Source organism: Pelecanus crispus, chromosome 8, assembly GCF_030463565.1.
Source record: "Pelecanus crispus isolate bPelCri1 chromosome 8, bPelCri1.pri, whole genome shotgun sequence".
Classification (NCBI taxonomy): Eukaryota; Metazoa; Chordata; class Aves; order Pelecaniformes; family Pelecanidae; genus Pelecanus; species Pelecanus crispus.
Window position 1 is genome coordinate 46,308,923 of NC_134650.1, and position 16,189 is coordinate 46,325,111.

The window sequence follows — 16,189 nt, forward strand, 5'->3', positions numbered from 1 at the left end:
CCCAGCGTGGACTCTCTGCCCCAGCCCAAACAGGACCCGCGGGTCTCGAGAGCTAAAATCACCCCCACCATCACGCCCCTGGCCCTTCCCAGCCTCGTCCTTGCCGAAACACCTTCCGCCAGTTCCGCTGGGGACGGCCAAGTGCACTAAAGTGAGATTTAGAGGTTGTAACCATCCTCAGAAGTCCCTCTGCGCTTGCGCGTGCTGATGTCCAGAGAGCGCCGGCCATCTCCATCACCCCGGGATGCGTCGCTCCTCCTCCCCTGCTCATCCATCCATGGCAGAAGAAACCCGGACGAGCGCCTTCGAGCTGATGTGCAACTTCTACTCAGCTCAGGCAAGGCGAGAGGGGCATCGTGCTCTTGCAAACAACAGATTTTGTCCGGCGGGCTCGTTACGGGATGGCGGACACCACGGGAGGTAACGAAGGAGCGATGCAACAGGATCTGCTTAATCCCTCCCATCTCTCAGCATCCCCAGCCTCCTCCTCCAGCTGTGATGAATCCACAGGGAAGGATCCAGCCTTATTTTGACCGTGGTTTCCAGGATGGCGTCTCTGTCCGGGAAAGATTTATGGCAGCGCTTATGGCAGGAGGAGAAGAGTGATTAGATCGGGCCCTGTCTATGTGTCGTGGAGAAAGACCCGCTTTACAAGGAAATAAACTTAAGCAATTAACTGGGGAATTAAGATTTAGCGCACGCTACGAGCAGCAGGCACGTATAAAAGAGACAGCTGTTAAATTTAGTATGTGACAAAGTCATGCGAACGCTAACTGGATTACTTGCATTTATTTGGGAATACTTATGTATTTTATTATGCAACGTATAGATCACCATAATTCTGCTTTTCACTCCGACGGCGCCTCTCCTCCAAGCATCTTAGAGAGCATTACAAACAATTAAGCCCGCCTGCGCCTCTGCGCAGCACTCGATGTTATATCCGCTTTGTGGGTATTGAGTATTTTTTAGATCGGAGATAGCTTAATTAATGCGATTGATTTTTAACTCTTTCTGGGCCAAAGCCCGTAGTTGCTGTTCTTCCTGGGCTGAGTCCACGGGGATGAACTAGTCGAGAAGTCGCTGGAGTGAGTTTTGCAGGGATGGAAATCCATCCGTCCCCCAGCGATGGTGATTTTGACCCTTTTTGGTGAAAAAAGGGGAGGTGATGAACGCTGGAGAGGGGAGCATGGCTTGGGTGGTGGCTCCACGTATGCTCCTCCAGCGTAAGCTCCCGCACCTTCGTGTGTCCCCCAGGACCCTTGGAAGTGGCACAAGCTGCTTTTCAGCGCTTCCAGCCTCCTTCCCCGGCAAGAAGTGACAGACAACTGCCTCCGGGTGCATCTCTGGGGAGGAATTTAGGGAGGCAGCATGTAATCCTGCCTGCTGAGTTTGGTCCAGACGCTATCAGACGGTATTAATCCTTTGTATCAGGCCAGCGGGGACCGGCAGCCTGCTGTATAAATGTGCTGCAGCAGGGGAGGGAGAGTCCCTTCTCTGGATAGTTTCCAGTCCAAGGAGATGGTGGAGGGACAGACGGATGGAGGATCTTCAGGAGCCGACGTCCAGACCACCGAGAAGCTCCTGTGGAAGATGCCAGCTGTTTTAACAACCTCGGAGAGTCAGCACCTTAACTTTAAGCCTCAGGAGGCACCGTCCTTGGCACTGGGGTGCTTTAATCGGCGGGTCTGACGCCCCAGCCTTTTCCCAGCGCCCACGTTTGTGCCAAACGACGGGAGCAGTTTGCGCCTCCTCTCCCAGCAGTTTGCTGCAGCTCCCGCTCGGAGCATCCCTGCTCCTCCTGAAAGAGCTGAGCTGGGATACCTGCCAGGGGATGGGGCTGTAACATGCTCATCTACTCCTCCAACCCTACATGAGCAGAGTGAGCGCTGGCCCCAGGGCGGGTAAAAAAAACCCCATTTAAACCCAATTTTTGGTTGCATCAGTCATGGACGACCTGCGGGACCTGCAGCAGCACCGCCGCAGCCCCTCCACCACCTTTGACAGCGCCGGGAGAGCAGGTCATATCCGCTCCCTCGGCTGCTCCAAAGCAGCCGATTTATATAAATAAAACACTTATTAGAGCAAAGACAACTTGTCAGCACTTGAAAACAAGTGACAGGTCAGCTCCGGGAGCGGGGACCAGGCATCTCGGCGGGGCTCAAAGAGGTGGCAGCACACAGATGCACGCACACCCGGTTTCGTATCCCCGGCTTGTGCCGCACGATGCAACGCCAGGCACATTACTAGCCCTATTTTCCATTTATAGGAGCCTGTCAGAAATGGCACTCCTCTCCGAGCAGATGTCGAAAAATTAGAGGGAATTCAGAGAGCGGCAGGAAAAAAAAAATGATTAAAGGAGATGGAGGGCCTGATTTTGGAGGGAAAAGAAATCAGCTGAGCTATTTATAACGCTGCCTGCACCAGGGTGGGTAGGAACAGGCGTTTTTTTAAAGTGCCTCGATAGCTCAGCTAAGGGGAAGGGGCAGACCAGCCTCCGAAGGATGCTCGCAGGAACGCTGCAGAAGGGCTGTGTAAGAGGGTGTAAATCCCGAGCGACGGGGTGAAATACCATCAAACCCGAGTGTCAGGGGAATCGCCTGCAGCGGGTGAGTGCAGGGGACAGTCGCTCATCCCGAGTGGGGAAAAAAAAAAAAAAAAAAAGCCCTGATAAAGACATGTTAAGGGGTGGCAGAGGCAGGACCGATGGCAAGCCCCCGCTCCTACCTCTGCTCTCGGTGACAAACCGCGCTTGTATTTACATCCAGCGTTTTACGCAAAACGTGTGGTGGCGGGGGTGGAAATCTTCGCTTTTTCATCCAAAAGCAAATGTTTTTGGTTAAAAAAAAAACACCCAAAAAACGGCTTTAACTTCAGGCCTTCATCCCCAGAGGCTCACGGGAGCTGCACGCCGAGGTTGCTGCAGCCGCCTGCCAGGCTGGGGTCCCCCGCGGAGGGGCTGCGTGATGGAGGGGAGCAGCCTGCTTCGGGGGGATGCGTCCCCAGGGGAACGAAGCATCCTGACCCCGTTTCCAAATCGCCCGGGCAATTTGCAGACTGAGAAGCCGTTCCTGAACGTGTTACCGATGTATCGTCACCCCTTCCCCAGCAAGCCCCAGACCCCGGCGGTGGCTCCTCCGTTGCAGCCGAAGCGGGGCCGGGGCAAAGGGGTTTCGCGGGGGGCGATTTGGGTTTCTCCCGTGCTTTGTTCTGCAGGCCTGACGCAGTCCTTGTCTCTCTGCTTGCCTTGCAGGACCTCTCACTCCAGGGCCAAGGCAGAGGCGGCTGTGACGGCGGCGCAGAAAGCTCAGGAGGAAGCGCGGATCGCCAGGATCACTGCCAAAGAGTTTTCGCCTTCCTTCCAGCACAGGGAAAACGGTCAGTGCGTGCTGCCCCGGCCAGCTCTGCGGACACAGCTTTCGCCCCATTCCGCTCTCTGCCCCGCTCGGCCCTGCAGAAACCCAAAATCCCCAAAAATGAGCCCTGCACAGAGGCTTGGTCTGTGCCCGCAGCTCCCGGTCCTCACCAGGACCCACCCCGTAACACCAGCTTGTGAAGGATTTAGCAGCAAGGCTTTCGCTATTCAACACTTCCACCCTGCGCAGTCCTGTCATTACGGGGATCCCCTCTTTTCACACCAAAACACCCCCATTTTTTAATTCGTAGTCCTTGACGGTTGCACAGAAAATACCCAGCAAGAGCTCTGAAAGCAAAATACAAACAGAAATGATCCCAGAGGTGGTCACTGATTTTACCCCCATGGCTTTTAGAGCCTAGCTCATGATTGCTGTTGAACGCTTGGGCTTGCGGCACTGCAGCAGCATGCGGCGGTACCTGATCCTTCATTTGGGTGTGCAAACCAGTTGCATGTGCGTGCAACAGTGTCAGAGACGTGCATTTCAGGTTTGCCTGGTGGCGTTTCCTTCCCTCCATCACCTTCACCATTTCTGCCTGGTTTGTCCAAACTTTTGCTCATTGGCAAGAGGCTCGGGCTCAGCAAAGGCTCAGGGAGGAGGAAGCCGAAGCGCAGCCGCAGCCAGGCAGGGGTCTGCAGCCGGTGGGCACGTGGGGACGCTTCGCCCCGCGAAGGCTGCGCCTATCCGGGAGCGAGAGGGGCTGCTGCGAGCGGGAGTGGAAAGCTCCAAGTCCCCACAGCAATAATTAACATCGCAATTAATGTATGTGAATGGTTTTATTCAAAAGTTTTCCTGCGCCGAACCCTCATTAGGAGACGTCTATCAGTTTCTCCCCCTTCCAGCTCAATGACTGAAGATTACTCATTCGGCTTGATCGCTCCAGGGGCTGGGCGGGTGACCCATGTTGCGGTGCCGCTCCCCGAGGCCGGGGAAAAGGGATCATTCCATCTTTTGGACCGGCCGGCCCATGCACGAGTCCTCACTTAACCGCGGCGCGGGGGCTGCGGGGGCGGCTGGGGGCACCCCGCGGCTTGGCGGCGATGAGCCAGGCGGGGTTTGAGGTCTGGCTCCAGCCGGGACCCCGCCTGAGCTGGGGTGGGGTGCGTAGCAAACCCCCAGCCCAGACACGGCCCCGTGCGGATGGGCATTTCGGGGGGCAGAGCACGCAGAGCCCCTCGCAGCCGAGCCCTGTGCAGCTCCCTGGAGGAAGGCGCAGCCCTGTTCAAACACCCCTCGGCATTTCTCCTCCCGCGGAGGTCCAATTTGTATATCAGAGATCGGAGCTTTTTCGCAGGGCTGCGTGGTCCCAGGGGCTTCTTCAGCTCTGAGATATTCCTCATCTCCATTTCCTCTTGCCAAGAGACTTTGCTGGTTTAAATCACCTCTTGAAAAGATATTTTTAGGTAATACATTTTTTACTAGCTTCTAGACGGGGACACGGTGCTTGACTTGTGTTGGGGCTTGTGTTTCTGGTGCTCACATCTGGGTGGGTTGCGTGTGAGTGAAGGAGGGGGGGAAGGAGTTTCCACTTAGAGCACATTAAAAACCAAACACACCGTCCTTGGATGGTGTCAGGAAGCCTGCAAGCGCCCGCGGACCAAGTCAGGCAGATAATAGCTGCGAGCGGCCGCGCCACCGCCCAGACCCCGTAGGCTCAGGCTGCAAACCGGGGGGAGCGGCTGGGGCGAGCTGCCGCCGCACTGCGCGGTGTTGCACGGGCTGTACGTGCCCACCTTGCACGGTGCTGCAGGTGCTGCGTGCCACCCCCTTGCTCAGCAGCATGGGTGCTGGATGTGCCCCCCGGCACAGCATCATGGCTGCTATATGCGCTCCCCTTGCTCAGCGTCATGGGTGCTCTGTGTGCTCCCCTCACACAGTGTTTTGGGTGCTCTGTGTGCTCCCCTTGCTCAGTGGCATGGGTGCTCTGTGTGCTCCCGTTGCACAGTGTTTTGGGTGCTCTGTGTGCTCCCCTTGCTCAGCGTCATGGGTGCTCCCCTTCCTCAGCGTCATGGGTGCTCTATGTGCTCCCCTTGCTCAGCATCATGGGTGCTCTGTGTGCTCCCCTCGCACAGTGTTTTGGGTGCTCTATGTGCTCCCCTTGCTCAGCGTCATGGGTGGTCTATGTGCTCCCCTTGCACAGTGTTTTGGGTGCTCTATGTGCTCCCCTTGCTCAGTGGCATGGGTGCTCCCCTTGCACAGTGTTTTGGGTGCTCTATGTGCTCCCCTTGCTCAGTGGCATGGGTGCTCCCCTTGCACAGTGTTTTGGGTGCTCTATGTGCTCCCCTTGCTCAGTGTTTTGGGTGCTCTGTGTGTTCCCCTTGCACAGTGTTTTGGGTGCTCTGTGTGCTCCCCTTGCTCAGCGTCATGGGTGGTCTATGTGCTCCCCTTGCACAGTGTTTTGGGTGCTCTATGTGCTCCCCTTGCTCAGTGGCATGGGTGCTCCCCTTGCACAGTGTTTTGGGTGCTCTATGTGCTCCCCTTGCACAGCGTTTTGGGTGCTCTATGTGCTCCCCTTGCTCAGCATCATGGGTGCTCTGTGTGCTCCCCTTGCACAGTGTTTTGGGTGCTCTATGTGCTCCCCTTGCACAGCGTTTTGGGTGCTCTATGTGCTCCCCTTGCTCAGCGTCATGGGTGCTCTATGTGCTCCCCTTGCTCAGTGGCATGGGTGCTCTATGTGCTCCCCTTGCTCAGTGTTTTGGGTGCTCTGTGTGCTCCCCTTGCACAGTGTTTTGGGTGCTCTACGTGCTCCCCTTGCACAGTGTTTTGGGTGCTCTATGTGCTCCCCTTGCACAGCGTTTTGGGTGCTCTATGTGCTCCCCTTGCTCAGTGGCATGGGTGCTCTATGTGCTCCCCTTGCACAGTGTTTTGGGTGCTCTGTGTGCTCCCCTTGCTCAGCATCATGGGTGCTCTGTGTGCTCCCCTTGCACAGTGTTTTGGGTGCTGTGTGCCACCCACCTCGATGGCATCACAGGGGTTTTCATGCCCACCAACGTCAGCCCCGCAGCCATCCTGGCCCAGAGCATCCCCGCAGCGCAGCCCCTATTTGAACAGCCCCAGACTCCAGACCGGCAGGCACCGGCTCCGACACCAGCAACCCCAAAGACACCACAGCAGTGCCGCAAGGCCTTTACCTGGAAAAATCAAAAATATCCCTGTTCAGTACCCTGCATCACCCTCTCCGCTGTGGTTTTCCACTCTGTCTTCAATGTCCCCATCACTCTCGCCGCAGTTGTGCATCCCTGGTTCCCGGCGCTGCCGGACGCCCCTGGCCGTGGTGCCAGCGGGGCCAGCCAATGGGCCGGACGGTGCTGGCGAAATGATTCCCCCAAGGTGATGGCAGCGCGTCGGTGGCAGAGGCAGGCGCTCGGCACAGCTCCCGAATCCCGTACGTGGGTCCTCAGGGGCACCGCAGCGCGCGGGGGCACGTGCTTGGCTTTGAAGATGCCGCGGCCCGGCACGGCTGCCTCAGTCCTACTGGAAATCTGGATTTGATGCTCTGCATCCTCCTTTGAGCTCTCACAACCGTTCTTCCAGGAACATCACGTGCTCCGCGACTAATTTTAGCTCAGAATAATTGTTGCACATCCTCGGGTGTCGAAAGCCGGCACCGTGCATCTGTCGAGTTCCTCCGCAAGGAAATGCCTGCATCCCCGCAGGGCAGCAAGGCTGGAGGGGCGGCCGTGCCCCAGCATTGCTGGCCCCTGCTCGTCCACAAGCCCCTGCAAAACTCAGGGAATTAACCCATGGAGAGGCGGAATTAGCTCCGCTCGTTTCAGGGCTGGGTGGGAAAGATTTCGGATGAGAGGGTCCTCAGTAACGTGGTGCCTGGTGTGGGTCGCGGGGGTGAGGATGCTGGAGCATCACTGGGCTTTCTCGCCTCCATCGTGGGGCTCGGGGGGCCAGGGAAGATTGGGGTTGGAGCTCAGGTGCAGGAGCAGCGAGCGTAGCGAGGCTGGGGCTGGTTGTGCCATCGCCTTTGGAGTCACCGGAGCTGGTGGGAAGCTTTCGAGTCCCTGGACCTCCAGGCTGAGATGAACAGGGACACCCCAAGTCTTGGGTGAGCCCGGTTCAATAATTGGCTTTACAGTTTTCTCATATGAAGCCGTTTTTTTCCTCCCTGCCTCAGTTTCCCACCTGTGAAATGGGAAGTTGGCTGGAACAGGAACGTCTCAAGAACAGCCACAAAATCAGTCTGTATTTTTCCCCAGAGACAGTTATTCTGTGTGAAAACAGAGGAGGTGAACTCCACCTTCCTCCTTCTCCACAATTTCCCACCAGCACAAGGATTGCTCGGGGGCCCCAGATAAATCCCGGGAGGTTCAGTCTCCCACAGACAAACAGGGACACCGGGAACGAACTAAGACTGAACCATCTGAGTATTGTCCCAAAACACGAACAGAATTTTCTGTGGCAAATAATAGAAAAAAAAAATTGTCAGTCATTAGAAGACCAATTTCCCATCGAGAAATTGCTTCTGTGGGAAATTTCGAAGCAGCCTTGTTACTATTTACCTCCCCTGCAAGTGCTCCGATGGGGACATCCGTCCCCGTGCTCCCGGCATCCCCCGCATGTATCCGGACCACGGCGCGGTGGGATGCGGGGACGGCTGTGGGCGAAGGCACGTCCCGGAGGCGGCAGCTCCTCAAGAAGATGCGATAGAGAATATTACTCAGCAGAAGTGGAGAGATTAGAGCAGGCGCTTCAGAGCGTTTGTTTTTAAACCATGGTAAGAAATCAAGTTCTTCCTTTTTGAGACTCGTTTCTTGTCTAGCCGTAGCAATTGCAATTAGATGCATTTCAGGGGCATTAGGCAGTTAATATATTTATCAAATTATTCACGTAATTTAGCATGGCTTTAGCTGGGAACAGCTATGCCTTGAGAGGGTAAAATGAGAATTAACCACTATTAGCTTGCACCCCCTTGAAATAATTTGGTGTTTCATCAATGATTAATAAGTTGTAGGGTTTTTTTTTTTAATTGTCCGGAGAAGCGACATGTTCCTTGCCAGCTGGCCAGCTCCAGCAGAAGACACTCAACCGCTCTTGAGGTCCCTGTCCCCAAGGGGACACCGTCTGGGGTGTGCTCTGGGCTCGAAGGGAACGAAGCGCATTCAGCGCGATGAAATAAGGATGATGGTGTGTATTGTACTCACGTAGCCCTGAACACGCTGCCTTGCTCCTGCCTAAACACGTGAGGCACGGCCGCCCGTGTCCTCTCCATCACGTCCAGCAAGGGGGGCTGAGTGGGGAAATGTCCATGCTCTCCTTGTCTGTACGGGGCAGGAAAGCTGTTCAAGATACGGTTTGTGGGGTTTTTTTTTTCATGAGAGGCTTGCACATCTGCCCAGATGGGACCATCTCCCCGTGAAAGCTTCGAGGTGAGATTCCCCTTCCGAAACCACGCAGCTGCAAAGCCGATGTGTTCCCCAGGCAGGGAGGGGTGTGAAGGCTGCCGGCAGCAGGCACGGGGCGATCCCGGCAGCACCCGGCACGCACGAACGCAGGGCATGGGGCGAGCCGTGGGCTGCCACCGGCTGCGTCTCCGATTTCCCCTCTCGTCTCTGTGAACTGGGTTTGGAGCTGATGGGAAAAGGCGGTCAGACGGATCCCAAAAAAACAAGGTCAACGGACACGGACTTGACCCCCTTAGCGGGGTTAGAGCGACGTCATGCACAGCGCGGGAATGGTGCCGCGGAGCAACGCAGGCTGCTTTCCAGCGGGGCTGCAAGCTGCTGCATCCCGCCAGAGAAAGCAGGGCTGCAGGCGGCTCGTAAGTGGCTTCCCCGCATCGCTGGGGCTGCAAAACTGTTGCAAGTCTTTTTACTGGGAATACATACACCCGGTCCTCCACGCATGTCCCCAAGCAAGCAGGGTGCCCGCCGGCAGCAGGGGCGGCAAGAACTGCGGGTGCTAAAGGAGCAGCCGCCGTTGAGCGGGTTTGAATCGGCTGGAAGTGAGAGCCACGGGGGTGCCAGGTGGTTTCTAGAAGGGTTGGTAGCCCTTGGGTTTACAGCGGTGGAGAAACACAACCTTAGTGCAGAACGGCTCTGTCTTGACAACACCGGCAGCTGATGCCAAACCGTCTCCCGTGCCGGGCTGCAGCCGCTCGCACCGCGCTGCTCTGCGGGTGCTGGGGGCGATAGCAGGTTTGGTGTAAAACCAGTGGTGCCTTTTCTCTTGGTCTAGTAGCAGAAGCTGTTTATTGTGCTACGCTGCTGCTGTCCTGATCTTGCCCCGCGGTTTCCCCGCCGTCCAACGCTCTCGGCCCTATTCTTTGACATGAAAAACCTGGCGGGCGCCCACAGAATAGAAATAATCCTGTTGCATTTCTCTCTCCCTCTCTCTTTTTCTCTTAACGACTACACAAAAAGGGCTCGAATGCCAGAGACCGAAGCGCCAGAACTCGAGCGATGACATTGAGGTCCTCTCCACCGGGACGCCTCTCCAACAAGAGAGCCCCGAGCTGTACCGCAAAGGGACCACCCCGTCCGACCTGACTCCCGACGACAGCCCGCTGCAGAGCTTCCCTGCCAGTCCCTCCTCCACGCCGCCCCTGGGCCCTTCCTGCAGGAACAAGAGCGCTCACTTCTCCAGGCAGGTCTCGGTGGATGAAGAGAGGGGTGGGGAGATCCAGATGTTGCTGGAGGGACGCGGCGGGGATTACTTGCGCCCCAACAGCTGGAGTGAAGAGAAGGTCGGCGGGACTCGCGGCGTGAGAAGCGGGACGCTGCGCAGCGGTCAGCTGGGGTCAGCCTCCGTCCCTGAAGACTACAGAGGTCGGAGTGGTGGACACAAACACTCGGCCTCCAACCACAAGCAAAGAGAGAGGTGGACAGATTCCCCAGCCACAGTTTCATGGACTTCCCACCACAGGTCCCACAACCACAGCTCAGGGAGCTCCAAACTGCTTGAGCTGGACGAGGAGAAGATGAGCAACTATGAGATGGAGATGAAGCCCCTCATGAGGATGGATTCTTATATGCAAGAGATTCACACCCAAAAAAGACACTATAGCAAAGGGGGACCCTGCAGGAGCATGGCTGATGACCACCGCGGGGAAGACCGGGGCTTCGGGGTTCAGAGACTGAGGTCTAAGTCCCAGAACAAAGAGAATTTCAGGCCAGCTTCCTCTGCCGAGCCCACGGTGCAGAAACTGGAAAACCTGAGATTTGGGGACAAAGCTGAACCTCGGCTACTAAGGTGGGACTTAACCTTCTCCCCGCCACAGAAATCCTTACCTGTTGCACTAGAATCTGAAGAGGACAATGGGGATGCGCTCAAATCCAGTACGGTAAGTAGGCAAAACTGTGTGTTGAAATCTGGCCGAGAAACCCGGTGCAGAGCTGTTGTGGTGCTGCAGCAGAGCGGAAAGGGAGGTCGCTCTGCTGGCAGAGCTGACCCCCGCATTACCGTGGGTTTGTGCCTCGAATCCCCCCTCCTCCCTTCTCCCATCCTGCATAATAGCGTGTGCTAGAAGTTCGTGTGGGGTTTTCTCCACAGATTGTCTTGGTGGGAACAGCAGGTTTTCCACTGGAGCAAGTTTGAGTTTGTTTTGCACTTCCCCGCCCCGGGGCCAGCAATAAAAATACATTATTGCTGGGGTTTTGAGCATTCACCTGCTGGAAAAGCTGCAGGAGTAGGCAAGGTGTTGGTGATGCTTCCTTGTGGTTAGGTTATGGCAACAGGACTTCACGCTGGCCCAAGAGCATGGTGGGACCCTGTTGCAACATCAGGGCTTAAATCCTGGCAGCTGGGCATTGCGTCAACCTGCAGTGGCTCTCCGTCACTCTGCCCGCCGTGTGACGGCACTGCCTGGTGAAGCAGTGGCCTTGTCACCGCGTTGTACTGGAGACCTGACCCGGGTGGAGGAGGGAACCATGGTCGTGGAGGAGGGAACCATGGTCATGGAGGAGGGAACCGTGGTCGTGGAGGAGGGAACCATGGTCATGGAGGAGGGAACCATGGTCGTGGAGGAGGGAACCGTGGTCGTGGAGGAGGGAACCATGGTCATGGAAGAGGGAACCATGGTCGTGGAGGAGGGAACCGTGGTCGTGGAGGAGGGAACCATGGTCATGGAGGAGGGAACCATGGTCGTGGAGGAGGGAACCATGGTCGTGGAGGAGGGAACCGTGGTCGTGGAGGAGGGAACCATGGTTGTGGAGGAGGGAACCGTGGTTGTGGAGGAGGGAACCGTGGTCGTGGAGGAGGGAACCATGGTCGTGGAGGAGGGAACCATGGTTGTGGAGGAGGGAACCATGGTCATGGAGCAGGGGACATTGCAAAGGGGTTGCGTTCCAGAGCTCAGGTTTTGAGCTCAACCATTGCTCAGGTTTTCCTGTACTGATCTGCACGGTTCAATACAGCTCATGTTTTTTGGTGTGCGGATGCCACTGAGCCAGGAGGGGGTACAGGCCCCTCAGTGGGGCGATGCAATGCAAAAGGGGCTTGGCAAACGGCAGAGGATGCAATTCCAAAAGGATACGTAGGCAGGGAAAGCACAGGCAAGTGCAGCAAGGGTGGCGGGCTGTTAGAGCTCTGCAAATCCGGGTGCTACAGCAGATCACAGCCAAACGTCAGTCCATACTATCACTCTACCGTGAAGAGCACAAGTATGCTTTCTAAGCAGGAGCGTAGCTTGTGGGACTTGGAGGATAACCTCTCGTGAGACATCCAGCCGGGGCTCCTCGTTTTGGGAGAGATGAGGAGACGTTGGGTATTAACTGGCTGCTGGGAAGAGCTGGAGGTGTTCAGGCTAGAGAAGAGGAGACAGAGCGATCTTCAAACACATAAAACAGCTGCTGCAAAGTGGAAGGGAAAAATCTGTTCTCAATGAAAAGAATTAATGGGCTTAAATTCAAGCATTAGAGGCAGTGGTTAGCCATTAGCCATTCCTAGTGAGTTGAGGGCTGGAATAAATTGCCTAGCGAGGCCGTGGTGGCTGGGAGGGAGGAGGTGGTGTAAGGGCTGGTTGGACATCTGCAGCTCAGATGGAGCTTGGCTAGAGCCGAACCTGCCTTGGGAGAAGGCTGAGCTGTGTGATTTTCAGGTCCTTTTCCTGGTTTTTGATCATTCCTGGCCTTACCATTGCGAGCAGCTTCCTCACTTACTCTCCCCGTCGGTTGGGCATTGCTAGGAGAGGTGACGGGGAGGTCCGAGGGGAGCAGTGGGGAAGCCAACACCGACCCAAATTCCCCCTTGTCGAGTCAGTGCCGAACACAGGGCAGGGCTGGAGGGGTCCCGTGCTGCTGGGTGCCCCGCAGCCCGGGCCAGACCTGCACAGGAGACATGGAAAATCTGGAACGCTCAGTGGGCGACGCTTCAGGCGCCGGCAGAAGAAAGGAGCTAAATCACCCCGTCAGGGTAACAGAAGATGAGGCTTGGTTGTTTGGGAGTCAGGGATCATGAAACTGAAATGACATTTGTCAGTCACGCCGAAAGTTTGGCCTAGAGGCATCGTGGTCTGTAATACATGATTACTGTTGCCGTACCTACAGCATCGCGGCTCCTCCAGCCGCCCGCCGACGGCTCTGCCAGCAGAGCAAAGGTGTTGGCACCTGCAGCCAAGGGATGGGAGCGAACGGGCGGGAGAGAGGAGGGAGCGGTGACATCTGCCGCCCGTGAGCAGCCGGGATGCAGGAAGGACTAAACTACAGCTCTGCCACAGTTTCCCTGCTGTGGCTGTGGATAAATCACCCCCCCACACACACACAGCCCTGTAGCTTTTTGGCTTCCTAGTCATCTTGCAAGCTTCGGCGCAGGCTCGCAAGCACGCACACAGTGCGTTTGCCAGTGGACTGCACCGTAGGACTCGTCTTGCCAGTCCAGGAAAGAAAAAAAAAAGAGAGCTCCGAGCGAAGCCAGCCCTGCGCACACGCCAGTGAGCGAACAAGCAGGCGCCAAGTCCAGACCGGGCTGTCCTTAGCTGCTAGTGGAGATGACTACGAAGCGCTAGAGAAGTGACAGGCAGCATTAGGAGCCTGACAGGCTTTCAAGAGGGGAAAAGCAGCAGCAGTAATCGCGCGGACATCAACCCCGGTGAAGTCTGTGGGACTCGCAGGTGGGCCAGCACCTTTGATAACGTGGCCTCACGCGGCGGCAGGGAGCTGGGAGAGGCACGGGTCCCAAAGGAGGAACAGAACCATCATTTCTCCTCGCTGAGAGCCGGGCGTTCCTCGGGGAGCTCGCTGGCACAAGCGGTCCTGGTGTTTCTCCCCACCCAGCCCAAGTTGGACGTGCTGCCGAGGCTCCCACCTTGCAGGCAGACCCCAGCCTGCACGCCGGAGCCGTCGTACCTAAACCCCCGGGGAGGAGGGCTCCAGCTGCAGCGCTGGAGGTACAGAGCCACTAATGCAACATAACATTAATGGCTATTTTGAGTGAATCCCAGGCAGTAACGAAGGGGCGCAGCCTGCATGGAAAGGCGCACAGAAAAGCCATTAGGATGCACATCATACTTTTTAAGTGCTGTAGCTGTGAAGCAGCATGTTCAGTTTTCTCACATTCATAACCGAGGGTGGAACAGATGGCGAAGGTTTGGGAGGAAGCTAATGTAATACAGAGGAAGAGATAATATGTGGATTTAAATAACCTACAATGCCAGCAACAATTTGTTCTAGCAAGAACTGCACCGTGCTAGCAGGGTTTTGTTCCATGTGGCCTGGCAGGGAGGGGAGTCATCGGACAGGAGCAGGGGAAGGAGGCGTAGGAGAGGAATGGGAGGTGCGGTGATTTGTGTTCCAACCTCCTGCCGAACGCCGTGACCCTGCCTGCATGTGCCATCGAGGATCTCGGAGCATTTCAAACTTCGGCAAGCGTACTGAGTCCCTGAGGAAGAGGAGGGGAAAGCTAAGGGGGGAGGATTTATCCCACAGTCCCCACATCCACTTCCCCCTGTGCACGCTCAGTGGCGTTCATGCTTAGCCCTGCAAAAAAAACCCCACTGCACCCTGCTCGTGCTCCAGATCTTTTCAGGCAGAATTAAGGCTCCCCACCTTCCCCCAAGCCCCATTTCTCATGCTAGCCTGAAGTACCCCTCCCCTTCCGACTCCCAGCAGCTTGCCTCCAGCGTGCAGGCGAACCGCAGCTCCCGGGAAGGGCCGGCTGTGCGCACGCGTGTGCGTGCACGCGTGTGTGCCCACGCCGTTTCAGCTTGCCTGACAGCCTGCTTCCCTGTGATCCACAGCACTGCCATCTGTGAAGCTGCTCACGGAAAAGGGCATTTCTCATCTCCCAGACAGCTGGGCTGTTTCAGAAAGGTGCCTGCCAATGAAGGAAGGATGCTCTTAGCTGAGGAGGGCTATTTTTGCCCTACCTGGAGCATCCCTGTGCAGAACTGAGGTCACCCTCATAGGTTAGCTGGTTTTAAAAATAATCTGCCGTAAACCTGCTCTACGCACGCCATCGGTGAGCCCGGTGGATTGGCTCTGCACTGGAGTGCCGGCTCTGGCTTCGGGAGCAAGCCCGCCTCTGTCACTCCTCGCAGGAACGGGGGGTGGGGGATGCAGGTCTTGCAAAAACGCAGTCTGAAAATTATCCCTTCTCTCCCCACACCTCTTGATTTCTGTCTTAGAAATGAGGCTGGAACAGCTCGGGGCGGGGGGTCCCTTGGTGTCAGGGTGGGGGGTCCCTTGGTGTCCGACCTCTTGCAATGTGTGCCCAGGTGGGGATGCAGATGCAGAGGAGTCAGACGTATAGGTTGCTATATGAGCTATAGGAACTTTGTTCTTCTCGGTCCTTTTTCACCAGTCCCTTAAAAAGAGGCGCCCGGAACCTCCCTTCATTAGGGCTGCACATCAGTAATTGAAAATTGCTCTTATAAAGGTCATTTCTTGAGGCTACCGCTCAGTAACTTTGATGAAATTCAGCGTGGTGTTCACTATCAGGGGTCTTTGGGGTTTGGGGGTCATCAGGCCGGCGCTACGGTCATACAAACGCTTTAAAATTACATTTAAAGCCACCTGATCTTTCTGTGTCTCTGTGTGCACTGACCCCTGCACGCACAGAACAAACTCACATCAGTTGTCATCGTTCGGGCAGATGAAAACGGAACCCAACGCGCCAGGACCGGTGTCGGTGTTGTCGGATTAAGGGACTTATATGAACATCACTATTCTTTCTGGCCTTAAAGGCCCATGAGGCGCAAAGCTCCTGCCTGTGCCTGAACGCTTCACAGGTTCCTAGAGCCTTTGAGAAGATCTAAAACGGGAAAGGAAAAAAGGAATTGTTGAGACACTGGAAAGGGAAAGAGGTTTTTCTAAAATGCCAGCAACCCTTTTATCTGTCAGCACAAAACACATCACATTTTTAGGGTTGGGGGAAAAAAAAAAAAAAAAGAATACATCTCCTTTTCTGCAGGTGCTGAACATCTGCAGCTTCTAAAAGGGAAAAGAAGTGGTTTAGGCACAGAGGTCCTCAGCATGCCTGCGAGAAGGGCCAGTGTTCAGGCACGAGCCTGATTCATCTGCCTGTCCTCATTTAGCAGGAGCAATCACGGGTATTTAGATGAAGACTTCTAGGGACACGTTGTGGTCTCACTAAAGGCGCCCTGGAGATGTGAGTAGGCTCGAGACTCGGCCCTTTAAAACCCCCCGTCTCATCTCATCGAGAAAGCCCGAGGGTAGGGCAGCAGCCAAAAAAAAAAAAAACCCCACCCCAGCCACCCCTGACATTTTCTTCCATTGTCACATGCTGCCGGATAAAATCTCCGTGGTCTGCTAACGGTACTGCTGCTTATTGCAAACAAAGCAGGGGAAACAGTTGCAGCAAATGGAATTTGC

At 55.9% G+C, this 16,189-nt stretch overlaps 1 protein-coding gene across 1 annotated transcript in view; it reads left to right on the plus strand.

The window, feature by feature from the left end:
• Window positions 1-16,189, plus strand: part of JPH3 (junctophilin 3) — a 59,131-nt gene that overhangs the window by 35,961 nt on the left and 6,981 nt on the right. Inside the window, exons 3-4 of the mRNA XM_075715457.1 lie at window positions 3,251-3,375; window positions 9,785-10,704. Coding sequence (XP_075571572.1) covers window positions 3,251-3,375; window positions 9,785-10,704 — 1,045 coding nt within the window. The remainder of the gene's footprint in view (window positions 1-3,250; window positions 3,376-9,784; window positions 10,705-16,189) is intronic.